This window comes from Mastigoproctus giganteus, chromosome 8, assembly GCF_048544385.1.
Source record: "Mastigoproctus giganteus isolate SK-2022 chromosome 8, ASM4854438v1, whole genome shotgun sequence".
In the NCBI taxonomy this organism is placed as follows: Eukaryota; Metazoa; Arthropoda; class Arachnida; order Uropygi; family Thelyphonidae; genus Mastigoproctus; species Mastigoproctus giganteus.
Genome location: NC_143582.1, coordinates 34,420,710 through 34,443,597, shown reverse-complemented (window position 1 = coordinate 34,443,597; position 22,888 = coordinate 34,420,710). Strand labels below are relative to the sequence as shown.

Here is a 22,888-nt window from a genome sequence, read left to right as displayed (position 1 = left end):
ATAATAATAGTTCTACAACCTGCATATATTATTTAAATATGTTGGTAAAAAAAATTGCGATATGTCGGTCTCAAGACCTTGTTTCTTTTTAAAGTAGCCCAAATGGTGGAAATGATTGCCAACCCTCACTTCATACAGTGGAATAATTATATTTGCTCCTTCTAGCAGGATTCCTGTACACCATCAATGAAATACCATATGCTGTCTTAGCAGTCTATCTAAACTGTTGAGAGAATTTCCTATCGTATTTAGTTATTCACAAGTCTTTTTCATTGCCAACTGCCTTAAGTTTTTTGCCTCAAGTGGCAAGATAACCTGGAATTACTATTACCAAATGTAGAATCTTATGTTTCCCAATGTTGTACTTTAATTGCTATCTTTCACCAATTGAATAATTTTTTAGGTCTTTTTCAGGCAGCATGCATACTTTGGTTATTGTCACCATGCTCCCAGTCTTTGTATCATCAGGAAACTTGGACATCAACCATGTTATACGTTTATCAGTGTAATTAACAAACATCAGAAACAACAAACGACCCAGTACTGAAACCTGTGGAAATCTGCCTGAGATGTACAGTCCATTCAAAGCAACAGCCATTTATAACTACCTGTGTTTTGTCTTCTACCACTTAACTAATGTTTTATACCAATAGCAAATCGTTCCATTTTGGACAGAATTTGTTCATTTGGGATATTATCAATAACCCTACTAAAGTTTAAATATACTGTATCAGAATTATCCTTTGTTATTCTTTTGTGACAACCTCATAAGTTATCAGATTATTAAGGCACAATTTTCTTTAACTCTTGGTTGCCACATGATTTTCTATCACCTTTTTCAAGCACATTCGCATATATACATATACAAGTGATGTTTGAAAAATTTGTTTGTGGCCTGAGTATGGTACATTGCCAGTGTCTTGGGTTAGAACAGGGTTCCATCTGTTGTTGTGGAAGTGGATGGTTTGAATAAATTCAACCCATCCACTTCCACGATTCTCAAGGGAAAACTAGACAAATTCTTGGTGGGTATGGATGGTGAACTGGTTTTTTTTTTTTTTTTTTTTTTTGGCTGATGCTATATAAGTGTGCTTTCTTATATCATTTGCCATTACTACCACTATCTCATCTGAATGTATATACCACATAATAACAGAAGTTCTCACTGCGAAAAAGGTGTCAGAATGAGGGTTGAAATGTTGATAGCAGATCAAAAATGCACTATAGTCGTTAAGTCAACGTTTGTATTGTTTTCAAGTGGATCAGGCAAATTTCCTTGCAAGGTCTGCAACTATGGATGAGATGTGGGCCCATCACTTTCAGCCAGAGACAGAGAAGCAGCCCAAACAGTGAAAACACAGCTCTTCTGCTAGCAAGGTGATAGCATAGGTTTTTTGGGATGCTGATGGATCATTAGTGGATTATTTTTAGAAAGGCTAGACAGTCACAGGGGCTTATTACACAGACCTTGTGAGATGTTTCTATGAAAACATTAAAGACAAATGCTGAGGAAAACTCAGAAAAGGAGTCTTGTTCCACCGGGACAATGCGCCTGCTCATGAGTTTGTCATTGCAATGGATGCACTGCTTAAGTGTGGCTTTGAAATCTTGAAACAACCTCCCTGTTCAAGATCTAGCACTATGGGACCTTCACCTATTTCCTAATTTGAAAAATAACTGTCTGGCATCCATTTTCCCACTGATAGTGATGGTATTTCTGCAGTGGATGTATTCCTGGAGGCCCAAGAGAAATTTTTCTTTGTAGCTGTAATCAACACATTACAGCATCAATGGCAAAAGTGTATTGACTCCAAGAGGGCTATGTTGAAAAGTGACACTACCAGATTCCTCAAAAATATACCCTTCATACTCAGGCCACGAACTTTTCATTTGATCAGATCCATCGTATATATACATCCATCACATGCGCGCGCGCGCACACACACACACACACTCCATCCATCCACATGTGACAACTCATCTCCCAGTGGATGGATTTTCACAAAAAATTATTTGGTTCATGTAGAAAGATTTGTCGATCCATTCCAAATTTCACTAAAATTAGACATAAGATAGGAATCCACCAATTACTATTTCTTTTCCCATACAATTTTTATATAAAAAAGAAAGTCATAGATTAAATTGTAGTTTTAATGCAGTATTGTTAGCTTTTAGACAGTCCCTGCATGCTTTGTGTATATTGTTGTGTAAGACTCATGAACATGGTGTCGCTTGAAGGGATATATACACTGTATTATTTTGTTAAATGTATATATTAGTTTATGGGGAAGATTATTGTAAAAGACATACCTAGATAAATCTATGGAGAACTCATAGGTGAAGCATGTTACTTATACACAAAGGATAATATACAAAACTTATTGCTGTATACCTACAATTTGGGTGACTTCTTCTGTGGTCAACCACCCAAATTGAAAGGATAAACAATGATAAGAGGTTCTATGTTTCTGTAATGATCAGTATGCACTATGGCAGTAGTGCACATTGATCATTGGTTCAATTGATCAATAGTGAAAAGAAAGAAAAAAAAAAAATCATTGATCAATAGTGCATATTGATCATTACAGAAACAGAGAACCCCTTATCATTGTTCCTTTTAGTTTTGGTGATGGACCCCAGAAGACATCACCTAAATTGTAGGTGTATGCAAAAAAATGTTTATCCTTTGTGTAAATGTAACATATTTCACCAATGCATTCTCCATAGATTTATCTAGGTATGTCTTTTATGATAATTTTCCCCATGAACTAATACATACATTAACAAAATAACATGGTACAGCATGCCCCCGTTATAACGCGGTTCGCTTTACGCTGATTCGCTGTAACGCTATTATTATATTATAACCCCTATCTGACTATAATGCTCTTTTACAGATTGCATTTTTGGCATATTTATCGAAATTGTTTCATTTGATGGAGTCGATAGCTTGAAAATGAATAGCAAAACGGCATTAAAACGTTTCCCACGCTCAGTGAAATTTTCTCGCACGCTAATTTAATTGCAGTACGGTGACTTGTTACGTAATTCGGAGATCAACATTTTAAAAAAATGATCAAGTATATTGCTTGAAATATTTGCGTTATATGCATTTATCCGAAGTCTAGTCATCACTCAGTACTGTATTAGACATCGTGCGAAACGGACAGTTTACTTGAACATTGTATCGTAATTATGCTACCAACGCAGTTACATTTTCGAAGAGTTAATAATGGCCGATAAGAATGAAAAAGCAACAACATCTGGACGCAGTATGAAGAATATAAATGTAAGAAAAAGACCTGAATTTGAAAATTAAATTAGACGTTTTGAAGCGAATCGATTCCGGTCAAAGACAAGTGGATGTGTGCCATAATTTAGGACTTGCAAGTTTAACTGTAAGAACAATTATAAAAAAAAATAAAGAATTAATTTTAGCAACGGGAAAGATAGCTGTTCCACTGCAAGCAACTAGGGCTAAGCTGGCTATTAGGATTGAAATGGAAAGACTAATTTTATTGAAGATAATATCCAGTGCAGAATTCAGTTAAGTTAAATATTATTAAAAAAAAAAGAGAGAGAGAGATTAGCCAATATGATGATCTGAAGAAAAATGTGGAACCATTTAAAACTAGTAAGGGCTGGTTTAATAGATTTAAAATCTAGGGAGAAGCTGCAAGTGCAGAAGGAGCCGAAACTTTCAAAAAAGAACTTGTTAAAATTATTGAAAAGGGATATTATGTGTTATACTTCTCAACAAGTTTTTAACATAGATGAAGCAGGACTTTTGTGGAAACAAATGCCTAAAAGAAGTTTCATATTGAAAGAAGAAAAAACATGCCAGGTTTCAAAGTGGCGAAGTATCGGTTGACTTTATTGTTGGGTGGTAACGCTGCGGGGGATTTAAAATTAATACCCTTTTATTTTATTTGGAGAGGGCCAAAGTTCAACCCAAAATCGACACATTTTTCATGATTAAATTCATCAACTAAATTAAATCAATTTAGATCAATTAAATTCATGATTTTAATTGGAATTTTAAGTTTAATTTTGATACTTAAGTAGTTACCACCTAATTATATACTATGTAATGCAGAATATTTTGTGTACAAATATTTGAATATTAAATATTTTGACTGACATTTGTGCATATTTTCACTACCGTTTATTATTGATTAGGAAATATCCTATGGCACCGACCGCAACTCACAAATACATATGTTACCTTATGGGAATGCGGCGCTCACTTATCGCAGATTCACTTAGCACTCTGTTTTCCTGGAATGAATTATCAGTGTTAAGCAGGGGATATATATATATATATATTATATTATGGACATAGTGTATTTGTTGCCACTGCAATAGGCGCCTCCGTAGCCAGGTGGGAAGGAGCATCAATGCATAGCACATGCTTCTTGATTATACCGGGGTCGATTATACTCGATCTTGATTAGATCGAGCCCGTCACCACCAAATACGGAGGATGCAGAAAGGTCAGGGAATGACCACCCCATATCTCGGAGCAATATGGCCTTAGTTGCTAATGCTCCTAAAAACTAAAATAACAACAACAAGCCACTGCAATGGAATTAGCCCATAAATTTAATACATCAACGTACTATATAACTTATACAATGTGTGTGCAGAGAGAGACTTCAAAAAAAAGAAGAGTATACAGATGTAATTAAACTGAATGGCTAGGTTTAGGAGAATGTAAAACTGTAGTTTTATTAAGTGTTCTATATTTATAATCTTAGTAATTAATTTATAAGTGGAGAACTGTATTTAATTTTCACTTCTGTTAATCACAGAAAATGAAAAAAAAAATTCAATTAATTTAAGAAAATAATTGAATGCACCTGAAATGTAGCACCCTGCATATATTAACTAATTTGTTTTGTTTTTCTATTATTATTTTAAATTTGGAAATACAAGTCAGATCATCCCATATATCTTTCTACACCATTTTTTAATGATGTTGCAGCATTTTAAATTTCTTTTTTTTTTTTTTTTTTTATCAATAAAATTTTTGTTTTTGTTTATCTTTTTTTTTTTTTTTTTTTGGAGTTAGGTAATATATCTGCACCAATGGTATATTAAATTTTTCTCTTATATCTGTTGTGTGTATTTTTATGAAAATTACTTTTCCATGGGCGATTTGCCATATGAAAAGCTGACATTTGAGGGTGATGGGTATGACAGAAGACAAGTATAAAAAAAATTGCATTCATCACAAGTAATTACAAAAAAAAGTGGGATAATTTATGTAAATCATAATTGATAAAATAACATTTTCAATTCACCAAAAAAGTTAAATTAATTTTGTTTATAATAATAATAAAAAAAATTATATTGTGGATGCCACCTAGTGGCTGTGTTCCATTTGAGGGTGCTACCAAGGGTTAACAAATCCGTGTTGTGTTTCTTGTATAATTCCATTCATGAATCCCATAACTTTTTCTTACCATAGAAATTAATCTCTCTCTCTCTCTCTCTCTGTCCTTAACTTTATAACTAATGCTAATATGCACCGAAGTTCAGTTCTTTCTCCCATTCCTTTCCACTTGTATATTAAGGACCTTCTGCCAACTGGAAATCATATCCAAAGATTTGCTGATGAAAGCACACTGCTTTCCATCTTCCAGTATGAGAAAGTTTTCTCTGTGCAAAGAGCTCCAACTTCTCAAATATCTATCACCAGTTCCTTAAATGCAGATCTCCAGGTAGTTCTCCATTGGGGTGAAGATTTTCACAAAAAAGAGTGATACCCATATTTACAAACATGATGATATATCTCTTATTAGGGATTATCCTGTGCTAGATCATTCTCATACGGAATAATCTGATTGGTTTTGCATTAACCAGATAAAGAAAACAGTTATATTATTGTAATTATAACCATGGATAGTAGCCATTTCGATAAATTTTCATTATTAATGTTATTATGAAATAACTGAAAACTTTTTATCTCATTCTAATCAGTTGATGGAGTGATTTGACTAGATGTTTTTTAAAATCAACTTGGGGGGGAAAAAGCTGTAAAACACGCATAGTTGGATTCTTTTAGATTCCAATTATGCATGTTTTACAGCTTTTGTAAAACAAAAACCAAAAGGATAAGGAAATCACTAATTCAAGTATGCATGTTTATTTATCTCTTAATTCTATAGAAGTTAATTTTTTAATTTAATTAAACTGTACCAAACTGTTTTTGGAATTCACAGATGTATGGCATTTCTTTCTCATCCACTTAGGTGTTAAAGTTTTGCATTTTAAACATACTGTTGACATCATTAGATGTCATGTAAAAAAAACTTTCCCCCCCTAAAAAGATATAATTGGAACTGATATTCCATTCTGTACTAATATTTTATTTAGGAAAGGGAGGCAAAAACAGGAGAAGAGGAAAGAATGAAAATGAAACTGAAAAAAGAGAACTAGTATTTAAAGAAGATGGACAAGGTAAAATTTTAAGAATATTAGTGTTTTCACATAGTGATGCGCTGTTATTAACACACACACACACACACACACACACACACACCTGTGTCACGAGTCATCCACATCATCTGACTCATTTCCTGTGTCACTGGCCTTCTGTTTGCCAATTGTCTTTCCACTGTTCACAGAGGCTGTGATTTCTTCCTCACTCAGGTAATGTGCAACTGGAGCTTCTGCATCCACCTCAGTCCAAGTAGCCAGGCCATTTACTTCTTGTTCTGAAAATGCTGCTAATTCAAGGTTATTATTAGTGAACTTGTCTTTTCCAATGCATTTTTTCCAGCAGATTTCAGTTGCTGTTGAGCTTACTTTCTCCCATGCTAATTGAATATTATATGCAACATCTCTCAGTGTTAATGCTTTCTGAATTTCTAGGACTTTAATTTCTGAGTTCATAATACCAGCAAGTAGCTTACCACAGTAGTAGGCTTTGAAGGCTCGAGTAATGCTCTGATCCATGGGCTGAATTAGTGCAGTTGTGTTGTTTGGCAGAAACTTGACTCTGAACTTGCCATCTTTTGATTTCAGGATATCAGCCGAAGGATGAGCTGGGCATTAATCCAATGTTATCACAGCCTTTTCTTCAAGTTTTTTTGGAAAGCAACTCACTTTTAAATCACGAAGCAAAAATATCATTCGTCATCCAAAGGTTGGAACTATTTTTATAAATCACAGGTATAAATTTTGTGTTGATCTACTTAAAACACTGGGGACTTTGACTTTTACTGATGCACAATAGCTTGTTAATTCCAGTCTTGTTTGTGCACAGTATCTCTCTCTCTCTCTCTCTCTCTCTCTCTCTCTCTCTCAGTTTTCATGTCAGCTTTTTGGGTGCATTTTTAATATCCAGTGACTTGTCAGGGAAAGGTTTATAGTACAGCACCATTTTGTTGCAACTGTTCACCTCTGAATTCACTATCCTGAATCACATTATGCAGGAATTCAGGAAATGCTTCTGCTGTTGTAATGTCACCAAATTTGCCTACAAGACTAACCTGGGATCTCCCACGATGGGCCTTTAATTTCTAAAGCCTCCCTTCAGAAGCTTTAAATGTGTCATCATCTCCACCAAGTAGTTTAGGTGCCTGTGCTTTCAAAATTACCCCATTTATCGGTACTCCTTCACTACAATTTTTGTAGAAACCACTTGTATAAGTATTGGTCCACATCGCTGTTTTCACAAAGTCGTTTTTTTTTTTCTTGGGAGGCCTACTTCTGTGAAGCCTGTGTACGAATGCAATTTTTCTTCCTCTTTCATCCAACTGCAGATTGTTCCTTGTAGAATTCGACACTCATGAAATATACTGCATTTTGTTTCACTTCTCTTAATTCTTTCAATAATCTTAACTTTTTATCAACCATAATTTTTTCTTTTGGTCCCCATTACTTCAGTCTTGGCCTCTGTAGCCGAGTGGGCAGGAGCAGGAGTGCAGTAGCACACGCTCTTTGAGCAGACCGGGGTTCAAGCCCCTGACTGCTGAATACGGTCGATCTGCCAACCCGCACTGGACCAGCGTGGCAGATTATGGGCCATTTCCCTCAGCATGAATTGTTGAGGAGGCTTCCATCCTGCAGTGGGTTGATAATGGCTGCACTTTATTTTTTTTACATCAGTCTTACTGATTTACTAATTTTGCCATGAGTAATTAGTTTCTAATGAGTCCTGTTGTTTACAAAATTACATTACAACCAAATACTGAATATATATTTGAATAACATTTAAAATAGTTGGAAACTGAATCTTACATAATAACAAATGTACAGCAAACATCAGAGGCAGCAAAAAGCATATTCCTCTACATGATGCTTGAAATATAACCATTAAAAATAAAAATAATGCCATGGCAAGACGAGCGAAAATAGTTAAAATTAAACATAACGATCAAACCTACAGGGGGGGAAGAGAGGGGTAACAAGAATAAAAATATTGCAGCAGAAACTCAAAGATAATTTAGAACATCTAAATGTAAGGATAATAAAATGCAATTCATTAAATTTCGAAAGCCAATTAAATAGAAATTTAACGGGGCACCAGGTCCAAATTTATATGAAATATCGCCAACCAAGATGTAAACCACTACAATAAAATAAAACAAAAATAGACTGACCATTACGCCTCATCTCAACAGAGGACCACAAGGCCAATAATAGTCAGGGAATCGTTATGTTTAATTTTGACTATTTTCGCTCTTGTCTTGCCGTGCCGCTGGCATTATTTTTAATTTTTATTCTAATTTATTTTTATGGTTTTATATATATATATATAAATTAAACCAAATATACACAGTTTTTAACTAATTGAAAATATGCTAGTAAGATAAAATGACCAGAACCTTAGTATTCCAGCGTGGGACATCGATTTTTCAAACCCCCCCCCCCCCAAAAAAAAAAAAAAAAAAACAATTACACATTTTTTTTATTTATAAAAAAATATTCACATACAAAATATAAATTAAATGGATATACTTCTTTGAACTAAACTTATTAAATAAAATATCACAATTCTTAAAAAAAATAAATATAGCCTATATTTGTGGTTTTTTTTTTTTTTTTTTTTTTTTTTCACATATGTTTTATTTCACAGAAATAAAACAGATATGTGAAAAAATATTATAGGTATTTTTGTGAAATAATAATAATAAAAATACATACTCCATCTAACAATAGAAATTAAATGATATAATTATATTTTTCTGTGGAGTGAATTTCTTCATAAAATTCTTCATAAGAATTAGCAAAATTGCACTTAACTTGTATCGCTTTCAGCATTTCTGTGGTCAGTTGTCTTTTCTGATGTCCACAACTTAAATTATTTACTACTGAAAAAAACTCCATTGCACCATTGGAACCCTCCAAACATAATGCAAATCCAGTTACTCTTTTTCACATGCCCGCATTATGTCCCTTGTCAAATGTTTAAATATTTCAACCCACCTCATATCTGCTGGTATTCTTTTGTCATTCCATTTTATTTTTGAATCATCAGCATATTTTTTTAAATATGATATCTCATCAAAAAGTCCACTTTCTTCTTCATCCGCATCAGTTAACTTCATTTTATCGTATGTTGAAATGTATTCAAAACTTTTTTCCACACATTGTCAATTAACACAAATTTTAAGATTGATCCATCTAAAACAATCAATATTTTGAAAATGTGTTAAGTGGAGTTCTAAATATTGGATACAGTTCCCATAAAAACTGTTCATGTTGGAAATGAAGTAATTTTCTTTTGGAGCAACCATTTTCTTCTAAATTTGTTAACTGATTATGTACAATGAGTGGTAGATACTGCATATCCATTCTTTCTTTTAATTTGAATTTTAAACTATTTATCTCTTCAAAAACTTCCATAATTGTATTTTTATTGTCTTCAATATGGGCAGCAATACAGGCAGCAATATTCCACTTCACTGTGGAATATTGCTGCCTGACTGTGCATGAAATACATCCATACTTCTGAGAGATCATCTTCAATAAAACTTAGCAGCATCCTTGGACAGTTGTTGATGAATAAGAAATAAGATTTTGGAGGTAAATACAGTTTTAAAACTCAATCGCAGGCATCAAAGCCAGCCTTCTGGTCTTACTGTATCCTAGTAAGCACATGCACTCCACTTCTGCATTTTTGCAGATTTCTTTTGATAACTCTCCCTTTACTATAAATATATAAAATTGACTATAAATTTTGACTATGATGCCCTCAATAAGAATAGAAAGTTGATCTGCTGCTGATTGAATAGTATTGTGCTCTGCAGGTGCAGCACAACCTACTCCAATAATTGGTTTCTGAAGATGGTTCTTTAGCTTATTAGAAACATTTGTTCCTTTTCAAGAAGACCTCCAAAGTTTGTATTAGCATTGTCAGCACAAGCTGCTAGAAGTTTATTTTCTAAATTATTCTTTTTTGTTATTTCTACAGTTGAGTGTAATTATTTCAGATGTTTCTCCTGGGAGAGGTACAAAATCCATGAGTTTTATTTGCACCCCTACTTTGTAGTCAAAAAAATATATTAAAAAGGGATATATTTTAATGTCTATGGTTTGATGTATCCGTAAATATTGTTATAAAATCAACAACTTTTCTGAAGTTTTCAAAAGTTGAAAAATTGTATAAGATGCAAGTACTTTTTATATATATATAATTGTTTTGGTTTTTGTACGACCACAGGTAAATTTTTGGTCGAATAATTTACGAATAAGTGTGGTTGTACAATCCACTGATCTAAATGTTTGATTATGAAAATAGTATGATACGTGAATACTGCCTCAGCATTCACATATGTGAATGCTGAGGCATTATTCAATTGCCAATTCTTTTTCTTTGGATCCGAATTCAACTTTTCGAAAATAATTTTGTTGAAGAAGCTGCAGCTGATAATGCCTGTTTATGCTTGTCAGAAGAAATATGCCTTGTGATGTCATTCTTTCCTCTCAACACAATCCAAAACTCCCTGTTACAGGTATTGCAGTGTACATTGTGCTCAATTTTGAATTTTTTGATGAAACCAAATTCTTCTTTTAATTCATCTTAAATCTACAGCAGGGATGGCCAGCAAGTCGATTGCGATCTACCAGTGGATCGCTGGTTTATTTTCGGTAGATCGTGACGAATTTAAAATATATATAAAAGGATGAGGCTTGGAGGCTTTGAGATCATCAAAAAAAGACTTGGAAATATGTTTGCCGAGAAAAGTACCCAACTGTAAAAAAAATGCAGTAAACTTTTAAATTCCTGTTTGGTTCCACGTATCTATGTGAATCGGCCTTTTCGTATTTGAAACAAACAAAGACGAAGAATCGCTCTACTCTTACAGACTTGCATACCGAAGATTCTTTACGGTTGGCCTTATCACAGTACATCCCTGATTTTGAAAGGTTGGCAGATGACATGAACTTCACATATATTAAAAATTTAAATACTTGTGCATTTAAAATAAGAATTCTGAATTGTGTTTAATTTTAAAATTTATAAACATTTTTCAATATGTGTTGATTAACTTTTTTAACCATGTGCGATGAAACTCTTGAGATGGTAGATCGCGGCACATTTTGAAAAAAAAAAGTAGATCGCATCACAAATTAAGTTGGCCACCCCTGATTTACAGTATTGTTTCTTCGACGTGGCAGATAAATCTGAAATTGTTATTATTTTTTAAAATTTCGAATTTAGATTTAATATTACTTTCATTTTCAAAATACAAATCAACGTAATGCAATTAATACATACGTATTTGTTTTTGTTGTCCAAAGTTACAATTATCATGCAAAAACTGCAGCCAATAAACAATTAATCTAACTTTCTAACCACAAACTTCAATCACAAATGACAAGATGTGAGATGACTGTGGTCAGGAAGCACCATCTGTGAGACAAAAGATGTCGCAAGGATGCAGAATAAAATAAAAAATGCAAAACTGTGATTCATGATATAAGTACAGGGGTTTCATGTCCAATCCTTGACAGTTTACAATGCGGGGCAAAGAACTGAAATCTGGGGCTGTCCCGCATAATGTGGAATGTCTGGTCACTTTATAGTAGGATGTACAGTAGATACGAGTATATACAGTATTCACTTTTTCCAGTTTCCATTACGAAATTACCAGTTCTTTGAACACTACTTTTTTTTTTTCATAATTTGTTTTGGGGCTCATGATCATACCTGCAGTATGAAGAGTCCCATTATCGGAGCCTGATTCATTAAGAGAAATTCTGATTTCCAAATCATTATTAAAAATATGTTATTTTTTTTCACTGTATTTGGGAATAATAAAATGATAAAAGCAAAGTTCAGGGCCTGGGACTAATTTTATATCTTGACGTGCTGCCATAGTGACTTTCAACTTGTTTCAACATGTACAGTGACTCGTCTAGACATAGTAACATATGAATCTTATATTTATCTTCAGGCTGTCCGAAATAGTTTTGTTTCATTGCATGAGCATTAAAGCATTAAAATGAGTGATTTTTAGTAGCAGAAATGGCTTTCAGAGAAGGTGCTATGTGTCATTCAGACTTGTCTGTTGACGATCATCCTCACTTTGGTCACCCTTCAACTTCAAAAACCAGTGGCTCACTTGTGTTTATGATCTGATTAAGGAGTGATAAATGTTTAATTATCTGCAAAGTTGCTAGTGAAATTGGTATTTCTTATGGAACTTGTTAGTCAGTTTTAATGCAAAATTTGGAAATGTGTGTTTCTGCCAATTTTGTACTTGCATCCTCACTGATCACAGAAGACAGTGAGTTCTTGCACATGAGGATCTTTATCAGCATGCTGATCTTGACCCACACTGTTTCTTTCATCATTACTAATGACAAATAGTATATGCATATCTGTGACTTGGAAACAAAGGCCCAATCTTCTCTGTGGAAGACTCATTTCTCTGCAAGGACAATGTCAGTCAAATTTGAAGATTTGTGCTTATTGTATGTTTTGACTCTCAGGTCAGTGTTCAGCATGGTGAAAGAAGAATCTTACGCAACTGTTCTTCTGCGATCTGGCCATTTTATCTGAATAGCATGCACAATGCTATTCAGAGAAGGTGCTATGTGTCATTCAAAGACTTGTCTGTTGAAGGTCATCCTCACTTCGGTCACCCTTCAACTTCTGAAATCAATGACTCACTTGTGTTCGTGATCTGATAAAATGACCAGAAAAGTTGTTACAGGGAATTGGTGCTTGCATTGTGACAACATCCCTGCACAGTCGGTGCTTTTCATTCAAAAATTTCTTGTGATGTATTCTATTGCTATGATTCCCCACCTGCAATGCTCTTCAAATTTAGCTCCTTGAGGTATCTCACCCCCACACACACACAGAAAACTTAAGGGCAAAGGTAGTTTTCTACAAATTCAGAATAATGCAACACAGGAACTATTAGCAATTCCAAAGAAAATCTATCAGGAATGCAACCTGAAGTTTGAATTGGGGCATACAGACTATTTCAAGGAGACTATTTCAAAGGAAATCCATTCAGATCATCAGTAAGCTTCATTTTCTGTCATGGAACTTTTTGATCACATCTCATGATGCTTGAAGATTATTTATTAAATTTTTAATTTTAATGGGTTGTTTTCAATCATCTGGATGATATGCACTTTCAAGTGGTACTTAAGGATTAACACAGTTATTTTAAATAAATTTGTACATGACTTATTTGAATTGCATTCAGATAGATTTTAAGGTTAGAACACTGAACATAATAAATAGTACTGAGTTATGGATGGTAAAAATGGATAGAGATTGTCTATTTTCTGCAACAAGTGCAGGATGCACCCTGAACACATGCTATGCTTAGTCATTTGCCCTTTGCCACTTGAGAATACTATCTTCTAGGCTTAATTTTTGATGATAAATTAAACTACTGAGCTATGTTAAACACAGCCATAACTAGTTTTCAACACACACACACACACACACACACACACACACACACACACACACACACACACACACACACACACACACACACACACACACACACAATACTATCTTCTAGGCTTAATTTTTGATGGTCCTTGAGGTTGTCACAGACATTCTCTCAGATATGCCAGACAAGCTGTACTTGCTACCTGGGAGTCTAAAACGTTGATGGAACTGATATTCGAGTGACACTCAAGTCAATGGACCCAATTTTGGCGAAGTCCATGACAGCCAAATCCTCTGCTTGCACCGTCACGATGGTGGGACTGTTAGTAATCCTGGGTATAACCTCCATGCACAAGTACCTGGTGGGTGACCACCCAGGTGTGAACCAACGTAAGCAGGGGTCAAGGTGTGGCGCCCACACCACATGGGGGAATGCCGCCCCTCTATGTTACCAGGCAGTACTAGGTGGTAGATGCTCTCATCAACCGGTGCAATACTACCACTCTGCTTATTGGAGGCTTGAAGTGGTGGAACCCATATTTAGTCTCTAGAGCTAAGTTCCGGTCAACCCTTCCCCACCTCTTCCATCATGCAGTATGCTTGATGACATTTGAGGTTACGATGAACATTGTGGCGAGATCCAATATTCCTTACATTTCGAGGGTACAGCTCTAAAACAGTGTTCGTAGGCCGGCCGCTAGTTAGTACACCGGACCAAACCTATTGGTAACTCTCTAGGAGGCTTCCGGATCAGCTAGTGTATAATCTTGCCACCTCTACTCTACTCTGCCAGATAGTGACTGGAGGGAGTCCGAGTAGTGTGTATGCGGGAAGCATTGTCGAGGCCACGTTATGCCAAGGATCTGGGTATATTCTTACCATGTGTAAGCCATATCCAAAAATTTTATTACTTCATACAGCATGTCCCATCCACTTTTTCTTACTATTGAATACACCACGAATTGTCAAACTAATAGAGCAAGCTTATCTACGAAAAGATATAAACCTCCCAAACACTTCCTAATCCATTTCACAAATATACGTGGTCTCAATTCTAATATCAACGATGCCCATTTCCACTTGCAGTCTGCCAAACCCCATGTACTTTTTCTGACAGAATCTCAGTTATCGGTTGATTCAACTACTGCTCATCTCAGATGCCCAAATTAATCGCTGTATGATTCCTTTCGCCTCAAAGGTGGTACTTGTGCATATGTCCGTTCTGATATTCCCTGTCAGTGACGTGGCAATTTGGAATCTCCTCTCTTTGATCTTCTCTGGCTTAAAATCTCTCTACCTCATTGTGTCAAATTCATCTGTTGTCTCTACCGTTCTCCCAACTCCACCAATCACTTGGAGCTGTTTGACTCCCTCTCTTTGCAACTTGGCTTTCTCCAGTCCAACTTTCCTAACAGTGAGGTAATTTTCCTTGGTGATTTTAATGGTCACAACTTCAGCTGGCTTCCGTTTTCTAGTCACACCAACCCAGCAGGTCGAGATACTGAGGCTTTTGCAATTACTAATGACCTAGCACAGATTGTTCATTGGCCTAAAAGAATACCGGACAATCCTAATCATACAGCCAATACGCTTGATCTTTTTCTCACAAACAACCCTTTTAAGCACACAGTCGAAGTGAGAGGTCCTTTAGGCACTTCAGATCAAACTTGGTGATTGCCTCTTCTCCAATGGAACCTTTATCTCATGGCTATTCCCAACCTCGTGTTGTTTGGCATTACAAGAATGCAAAATGGGACGACCTGCAAGACTTTTCTTCTTTTCCTTGGTCGGATTACTGTTTCAAAACTTCTGATGTCAACGATTGCTCAGATCGTGTCAGTGAAATTATTCTTGCAGGAATGGAATCCTTTATCCCACACTCCACTTTAAAATCTTGTCCTTTATCGAAACCTTGGTTTTCCAATAAATGTGCTAAGGCTGTTCAAGAGAAGAATGTTGCATATCGTAATTGGCTTGTTTTTAATTCTTCAGTTTCATTTTCTGCATACACCAAAGCTCGCAACAATTGTAAAGCAGTTATTAATCAGCCCAAACTAGAGTTTGAACAGGCTAAGAGTACAAAACTTGCTTCTTGCCCTAATGGTAGCCGAGCGTTCTGGTCTCTTGCCAAAGCTATTGGACGCAACTTTTGCCCATCTCTGCTCCCACCTCTGTCCAAACCAGATGGTTCTGTTGCCACTTCAGCCAAGGATAAAGCTGACTTGCTAGCATCCCATTTTTCTTCCAGCTCAAGTATTAATGATCCTGGTAAAACACCTCCCACCATTCCCAACACACTCCATTCAATGCCTCCTGTGGTCTTCCATCAAAAGGATATCAGAAGGATTTTGTTGAATCTTGATGCTAAGAAAGCTTCATGTACTGATGGTATTTCTCCACTTGTTCTCAAATCCTGTGCTCCTGAACTTACTCCTATTCTTTGCCGCCTTTTTTTCACTTTCTTATTCCAAAGGTGTTTTTCCTTCTGCTTGGAAATTTGCTCATATCCAGCCAGTTCCTAAAAAGGGTGACAAATCCCTACCATCCGATTATCATCCCATTGCAATTACTTCTATTCTTTCTGAAGTAATGGAGAAATCAATTAACCATCGACTCTTAAACTACCTAGAAACCTTCTGTCTCATCAACGATTGCCAGTATGGATTCCATCAGTGTCGATCCACTGGTGATATTCTGGCTTATGTTACCCACTTATGGACTAATTCAATGGAAAGGTTTGGTGAAACACAAGTAGTTGCTCTTGACATCTGAAAGGTTTTGATCTTGTTTGGCATAAAGGTCTTCTAAACAAGCTGCCATCTTATGGTTTGCCAACTGTTTTTAGTAATTGGTTATCCAGTTTTCTCTCTGATCGCTCACTGAGGGTGATGGTAGATGGCTCTCTGTCTTCTAACATCTCCACTAATGCTGGTGTCCCCCAAGGTTCAGTTCTTTCCCCCACTCTTTCCTCTTGTATATTAATGACCTTCTTCCATTGACTGGAAATCCTATCCACAGTTTTGCCGATGATAGCACATTGCATTCCACTATCCATTTTTAGAAACTTTGTCCTGCTCAATCAGCTTCAACTTCTCGAAAATCTGCTACCAATTCCGGGTGCCTCCGTAGCCAGGTGGGAAGGAGCAGCAGTGCGTAGTACACGCTTCTTGATTAGACTGGGGTTCGAGCCCGTCACCACCAAATACGGAGGATGCGGAAAGGTCAAGGGAATGTCCACCGCATATTCCCGGAGCAATATGGCCTTCGTTGCTAATGCTCCTAAAAACCAAATAACAAACAACAACAACAACAACAAGCTACCAATTCCTTAAATGCCGATCTTCAAGTAATTCTCCAGTGGGGCAAATACAACTTAGTTGATTTCAACCCTTCTAAAACTCAGTCTTGTCTTATATCTCGCAGAAATATTCTTCTGCTCCTATGCTTATCTTTAGTGACACTCCGATTTCTAGGCAAAATGATATATCTCTTTTGGGGATTACCCGGACTTCTAATTTCTCTTGGCACAAGCACATTACAAATATTGCTTCCTCTGCATCTAAAAAACTTGGGTTTCTCTTTCGCTCTCAGCGTTACTTTTCTTCCAAACAGCTGCTCACTCTGTATAAATCGCAAATCTGCCCTGCCGTGGAATATTGTTCACAAATCTGGGGTGGTGCCCCCAAAACCTCTCTCAGGCTTCTTGATTCAATTCAGAAGAGGGCAGTTAGGTTAATTAATGATTCATCTCTAACAGAGTCTCTCCACTCGCTTTCTCATAGACGTACTGTTTCTGCTGCATGCCTCTTCTACAGATACTTCGATGGACACTGTTCTTCAGAATTGGCTTCTATAATTCCCGCTCTCTCTTTCAAAACAGTCCGAACACGTGCCGCCAACATCCATTTACTGTCCAACTTCAAACCCACAGAACCAACTTTTCATCTTCCTCATTTATTCGTTCAACTGCCATTTTCTGGAACAACCTTCCTTCATACGTATTTCCTGAAAATTACAATCTATAGAAGTTCAAGACCAATGTCAACAAATATCTTCTTTCGTCTTCTCAACCTCCAACCCAAGCATGGTACTAAGTACTATAGGTTCTAATACCTCTTGTGTTTGGGGTTCACATAAAAAAAAAAAAAAATTGCATTCAGATAGATTTTAAGGTTAGAACACTCAAGATAATAAATAGTACTGAGTTATGGATGGTAAAAATGGATAGAGATTGTCTATTTTCTGCAACAAGTGCAGGATGCACCCTGAACACATGCTATGCTTAGTCATTTGCCCTTTGCCACTTGAGAATACTATCTTCTAGGCTTATATTTTGATGATAAATTAAACTACTAAGCTATGTTAAACAGCCATAACTAGTTTTCAACACACACACACACACACACACACACACACACACACACACACACACACACACACACACAGTAATACCTCACTGATTTGGACCCTCTGTAAATCAAGCGTGCATCCTCTTTAAGTACAGTGGGGTATGCTAGAACGAACATAATTGGTTCTAGAACCTCGTTCATTCTAGCATACATCGAAATATATGTATTTAGGTGTAATCCGTTCCAGGCCGCAGTCTAGAGCAGGGGTCGGCAAACTACGGCCCACTGGCCAAATCCAGCCCGCGGGTTAATATTGTTTTTTACATGAAAAAAATTAAAAATAAATCAAATTACATGCTGCAATAGCTGATAGTTGAGTTGAGAATAATGACCGCACGTGGCACTACTGGCATTGCATATTCGCATTCTGTCGTCTACCGCAGAACAAGTGTTGCCAGCATTTCTCTCAGTTTTGCTTTAGCGGCGTATGTGTTATTGTCTGTCACGTCGCACTGCCATCTTTTTTTTTTTTTTTTTTTTTTTTTTCCTTTTATTTATTACCCACTGTTTCCATGTCACCCTCAAGACCAAATATGAAGAGAAAAGTGGACTTCGAGTGTTGTGCTTTTAAAGCTGAATGGAGCGTGAATTATTTTGTCATAGAAATAAATGACAAAGTATCATGTTTATTATATAATGACACAATAGCTGTGTGTGTGTGCCTCCGTAGCCAGGTGGGAAGGTGCAGCAGTGCGTAGCACCTGCTTCTTGATTAGACTGGGGTTTGAGCCCATCACCACCAAATACGGAGGATGCGGAAAGGTCAGGGAATGACCACCACCTATTCCCGGAGCAATATGGCCTTAGTTGCCAATACTCCTAAAAACCTAACAACAAACAAACAAACAATAGCTGTGCAAAAAGAGTACGGTATACGTCGTCATTACCAAACTAAGCACGCGGCACAATATTCAAAACTCACAGAAAATCAACGGAAGCTAAAATTGGAAAGTTTAAAACGTAATGCATCATCACAACACAATTTATTCGTTGAAAATAAAAAATTATAATGAAGCAGTAACTAAAGCAAACTTACCAATAGCTCATTTATTAGCCAAGAAAGGGAAACCATTTACCGATGGTGAATTAATGAAATCATGTTTGCTTGTGGCAGCCGAAGAAATGTGTCCAGAGAAAATGGATTTGTTTCGATCTGTCAGTCTTTCGGCGAGAACAACTGTTAGAAAAGTTGAGGACATCGGGAGCCACATCAAGAGTCAATTAAAAGACAATGCAAAAAATTTCAAGTTGTTTTTGTTGGCTCTTGATGAGTCTACAGACATTACTGATACTGCCCAATTGTTGCTGTTTATTCGAGGAGTCAATACTGAGTTTGAGGTAACTGAAGAATTAGCTTCTATGAATAGTCTGCATGGAACAACTACAGGCGAAGATATCTTCAAGGAAGTCGAGAAAATGCTAACACAGTACAATTTGCAGTGGAATCAGTTAAAATGTGTCACAACTGATGGTGGTAAAAATATGTGTGGAACGGGGAAAGGATTAGTTGGACAAATCTTTAAGGCTTGTGAAGAAGCTAAATGTTCAAAACCTCTAGTAATTCATTGTATTATTCACCAGCAGGCTCTTTGTGGGAAACACCTCAATCTGTCACTTGTTATTGAGCCAGTTGTGTCAGCGGTTAACTTTATTCGCTATCGTGGACTTAACCATCATCAGTTTCGTGATTTTTTATTAGAGATTGAAGCCGAATATCCTGATTTGCCCTACCATACAGCAATTCGGTGGCTCAGCAATCGAAAAATTTTGAGATTTTTTAACTCAGAGAAGCAATAGAAATTTTTCTAAATGAGAAAAACTGCCCACAACCACTATTATCTAACAATGAATGCTATGGAAATTAGCATTTGCTACAGACATCGTGGGATATCTTAATGAATTTAACTTAAAATTACAGGGGAAAACAGTGCTCATATGTGAAGCGATTCTATCATAAAGTTATATCGTCAAAAATTTGCATTGTTTGAAACACAAATCACATTAACCAAGTTTGACCATTTTCCATGCTGTAAAAAATTTCAAATATTAGCAAAATCCACTTTTCCCAAAAAAATTCGCAGGAGATGTATTTTCTGAACTTAAACTACAGTTACAACAGCGTTTTTCAGATCTTGATGCAAGTGCAAAAGACATTTCCATATTTCAAAATCCATTTGGCTGTACAATTGAGGAGCTTCCATCAGACCTTCAATTGGAAGTGATTGATCTGCAAAATGTAAAGGTTAGGTTTAAAGAAATGGATCTAACCCAATTCTATAAATATCTTTCAGAAGATAAATACGGTCAATTAAAATCATATGCATGGGGATTTATATCTGTATTTGGGAGTACTTACCGATGTGAAAAGACATTTTCGAAAATGAATATGTAAAATCGTAATACAGATCATTATTAACGGATGACCATTTGCAAACAACTTTAATGATAGGAAGTACAGTCGATTCCGGTTATTTGGGACACATCGGGACTAGTGCATTTTGGCCCGATTAAGCAGCTGCCCCAATTATCTTGGTCTTGGTCTTGGCGCATTATAGCCTTAGTAGCTGATGCGCCAATAAAACCAAAAAAACCAAACCCCAATTATTCGAAGTTTCACGTAAAAAGTTAAAAATACAATGTACCCCCCTCCCCCTTTACAATTGGTTCACTGTACAATCAAATCACGTTACGATGGAGTCACCATAGTAAAGTACCGTTCGCTATACGATGTGCAGTAAGTGCCAGTCATTGTGATCACGTTTGTGAATTGAATTTTAATTCTATTAAACCGCGATTCTAATTAGCGAAAATAGGAGGAATATTATCCACAGGCTATAAAAGCAAAGATATATTAAGCACAAATTTACCTTTTATTACCTTACCAATTAACAAAATTAAATGATACGTGAAAATTGGAAGAATATACATGATAATCGGAATAATTAATTCGTACTGTAATATGTACATACTAACCAAACTAGTTGACATTTCTGTTCAATGTCATTTGTGGGTGGGGGTTAATATTTAAAACAGTAAAAAGATAAGCAATCAATAACAAAAAACACGGCACACACAAATTGCAGGTAACACGATACGCGCAAGTGAGAACGGAGTAACAAATAACGAAGCTTTAAAAATAGGAATGAAGAGAAGATTCTGAAAATTATTTTTTTTTTATATGATTGAAGATTCCATAGAAGTGTAAACACATTGTATTATGGTTGTGAACTCCAGAATTCCGACCAAACTACGTGATATGGTCAGAGACAATCGTAGGGTAATCTTCAGTGCTGCGGTCTCCTGCCCCGATTAAACGGCATTTTGTCCCAATTAAGCGAAGTAAACCCTGGCTATTTTCTCCATTGGGTTCTGTTTTTTTAGGATTTTCCCCAAATAAACGGCTGCCCCGATTAACCGGTGGCCCAAATAACCGGACATACTAACTTCGAATTCCAGTATGATGAAATATTATCTCAGAAAAAACAATTACATTCATCACATTAGTACAAAATTTAACCAGTTCTATGATATGTTTATTAATAAATGGAAATATTTTATTCATTTTTTTGTGAGTGTCAGCATGTGTATAAATATTGTGTAAAACATCACTTCCTAATAAAAAGATTTTTAACCTGTTTTTGTTTTGTTGCTCTATGAGTAGAATTACCCATGTAAATATTTTCGAGCTTGCTATCTGGCCCTCCCAGCCTAAAAATTTTATGATCTGGCCCTTTCCAAAAAAAGTTTGCCAACCCCTGGTCTAGAGCAAAGTTACCATCCAATACAACGATTTAAACAGGAAAAATATAATAAAAAATGAAAAATATAAGTGTAAAAATAATATAAAATAAATTTTTTTTAGCTTTTATACACTGTACATAAAATTTGAAAAAGCATAAACAATATTCCCCCAGTAAAAATATAAACAAACTTTCTCTAATAAAACTCATAAAACCTAGAGATTCCCTTTGCAACCTGTGCACTTATTTCTTTGTTGTTTTTTAAAATTGTACTGATTGTTGATTTAGCCATACCATATCCAGCACTTAGATCTCCTACACTTTCTTGCTTGGAAATTATTTCTTAATCTCTAAGTTAATTAGCTTTCTCACTCTATTTTGCTGGCTCACGGCTAAAATTATATAGCAGAATAATTAAATATTTTTCACTGCTAAAGGACAAATAAGCAGATAACTGAACCTTACAAACGATAACAAAGATAACTGACGCTCTAGTCAAAGTGGGAAATTAGAGCGGGAAGCGCTCTAATCAACACGTCATGCACACCCGCATGCTATGTCGGCCGATAGTATTTCTCCGCGTTCATTGTAGCATCCTGATTTTATTGATAAAAACTGTTCGTCATAGCATTTGTTCGTTGTAGCATACCTGACTGTTTTATTTATACAGAAGAGATTTTTTCTTAAATGAAATTTAATGATACAGTTTTAAACTTCAGTCAAAATGGTTTTAGAATCTTTTTATAAGATAAAATTTGTTTAAAAGGAATAATTAGATGAAAATGGACATATTAAGACATTTTCCTTGTTAGTTAATGCCCCTGCACATACTTCAAATGAAATTTTATCAAGGAACGAGTTTACTG

General features: G+C 35.8%; 1 protein-coding gene across 1 annotated transcript in view; it reads left to right on the top strand.

Moving 5' to 3' along the window:
• eIF1A (eukaryotic translation initiation factor 1A) overlaps positions 1-22,888 on the top strand; it is a 103,344-nt gene that overhangs the window by 24,867 nt on the left and 55,589 nt on the right. The window contains exon 2 of the mRNA XM_090379293.1: positions 6,379-6,462. Coding sequence (XP_090235419.1) covers positions 6,379-6,462 — 84 coding nt within the window. The remainder of the gene's footprint in view (positions 1-6,378; positions 6,463-22,888) is intronic.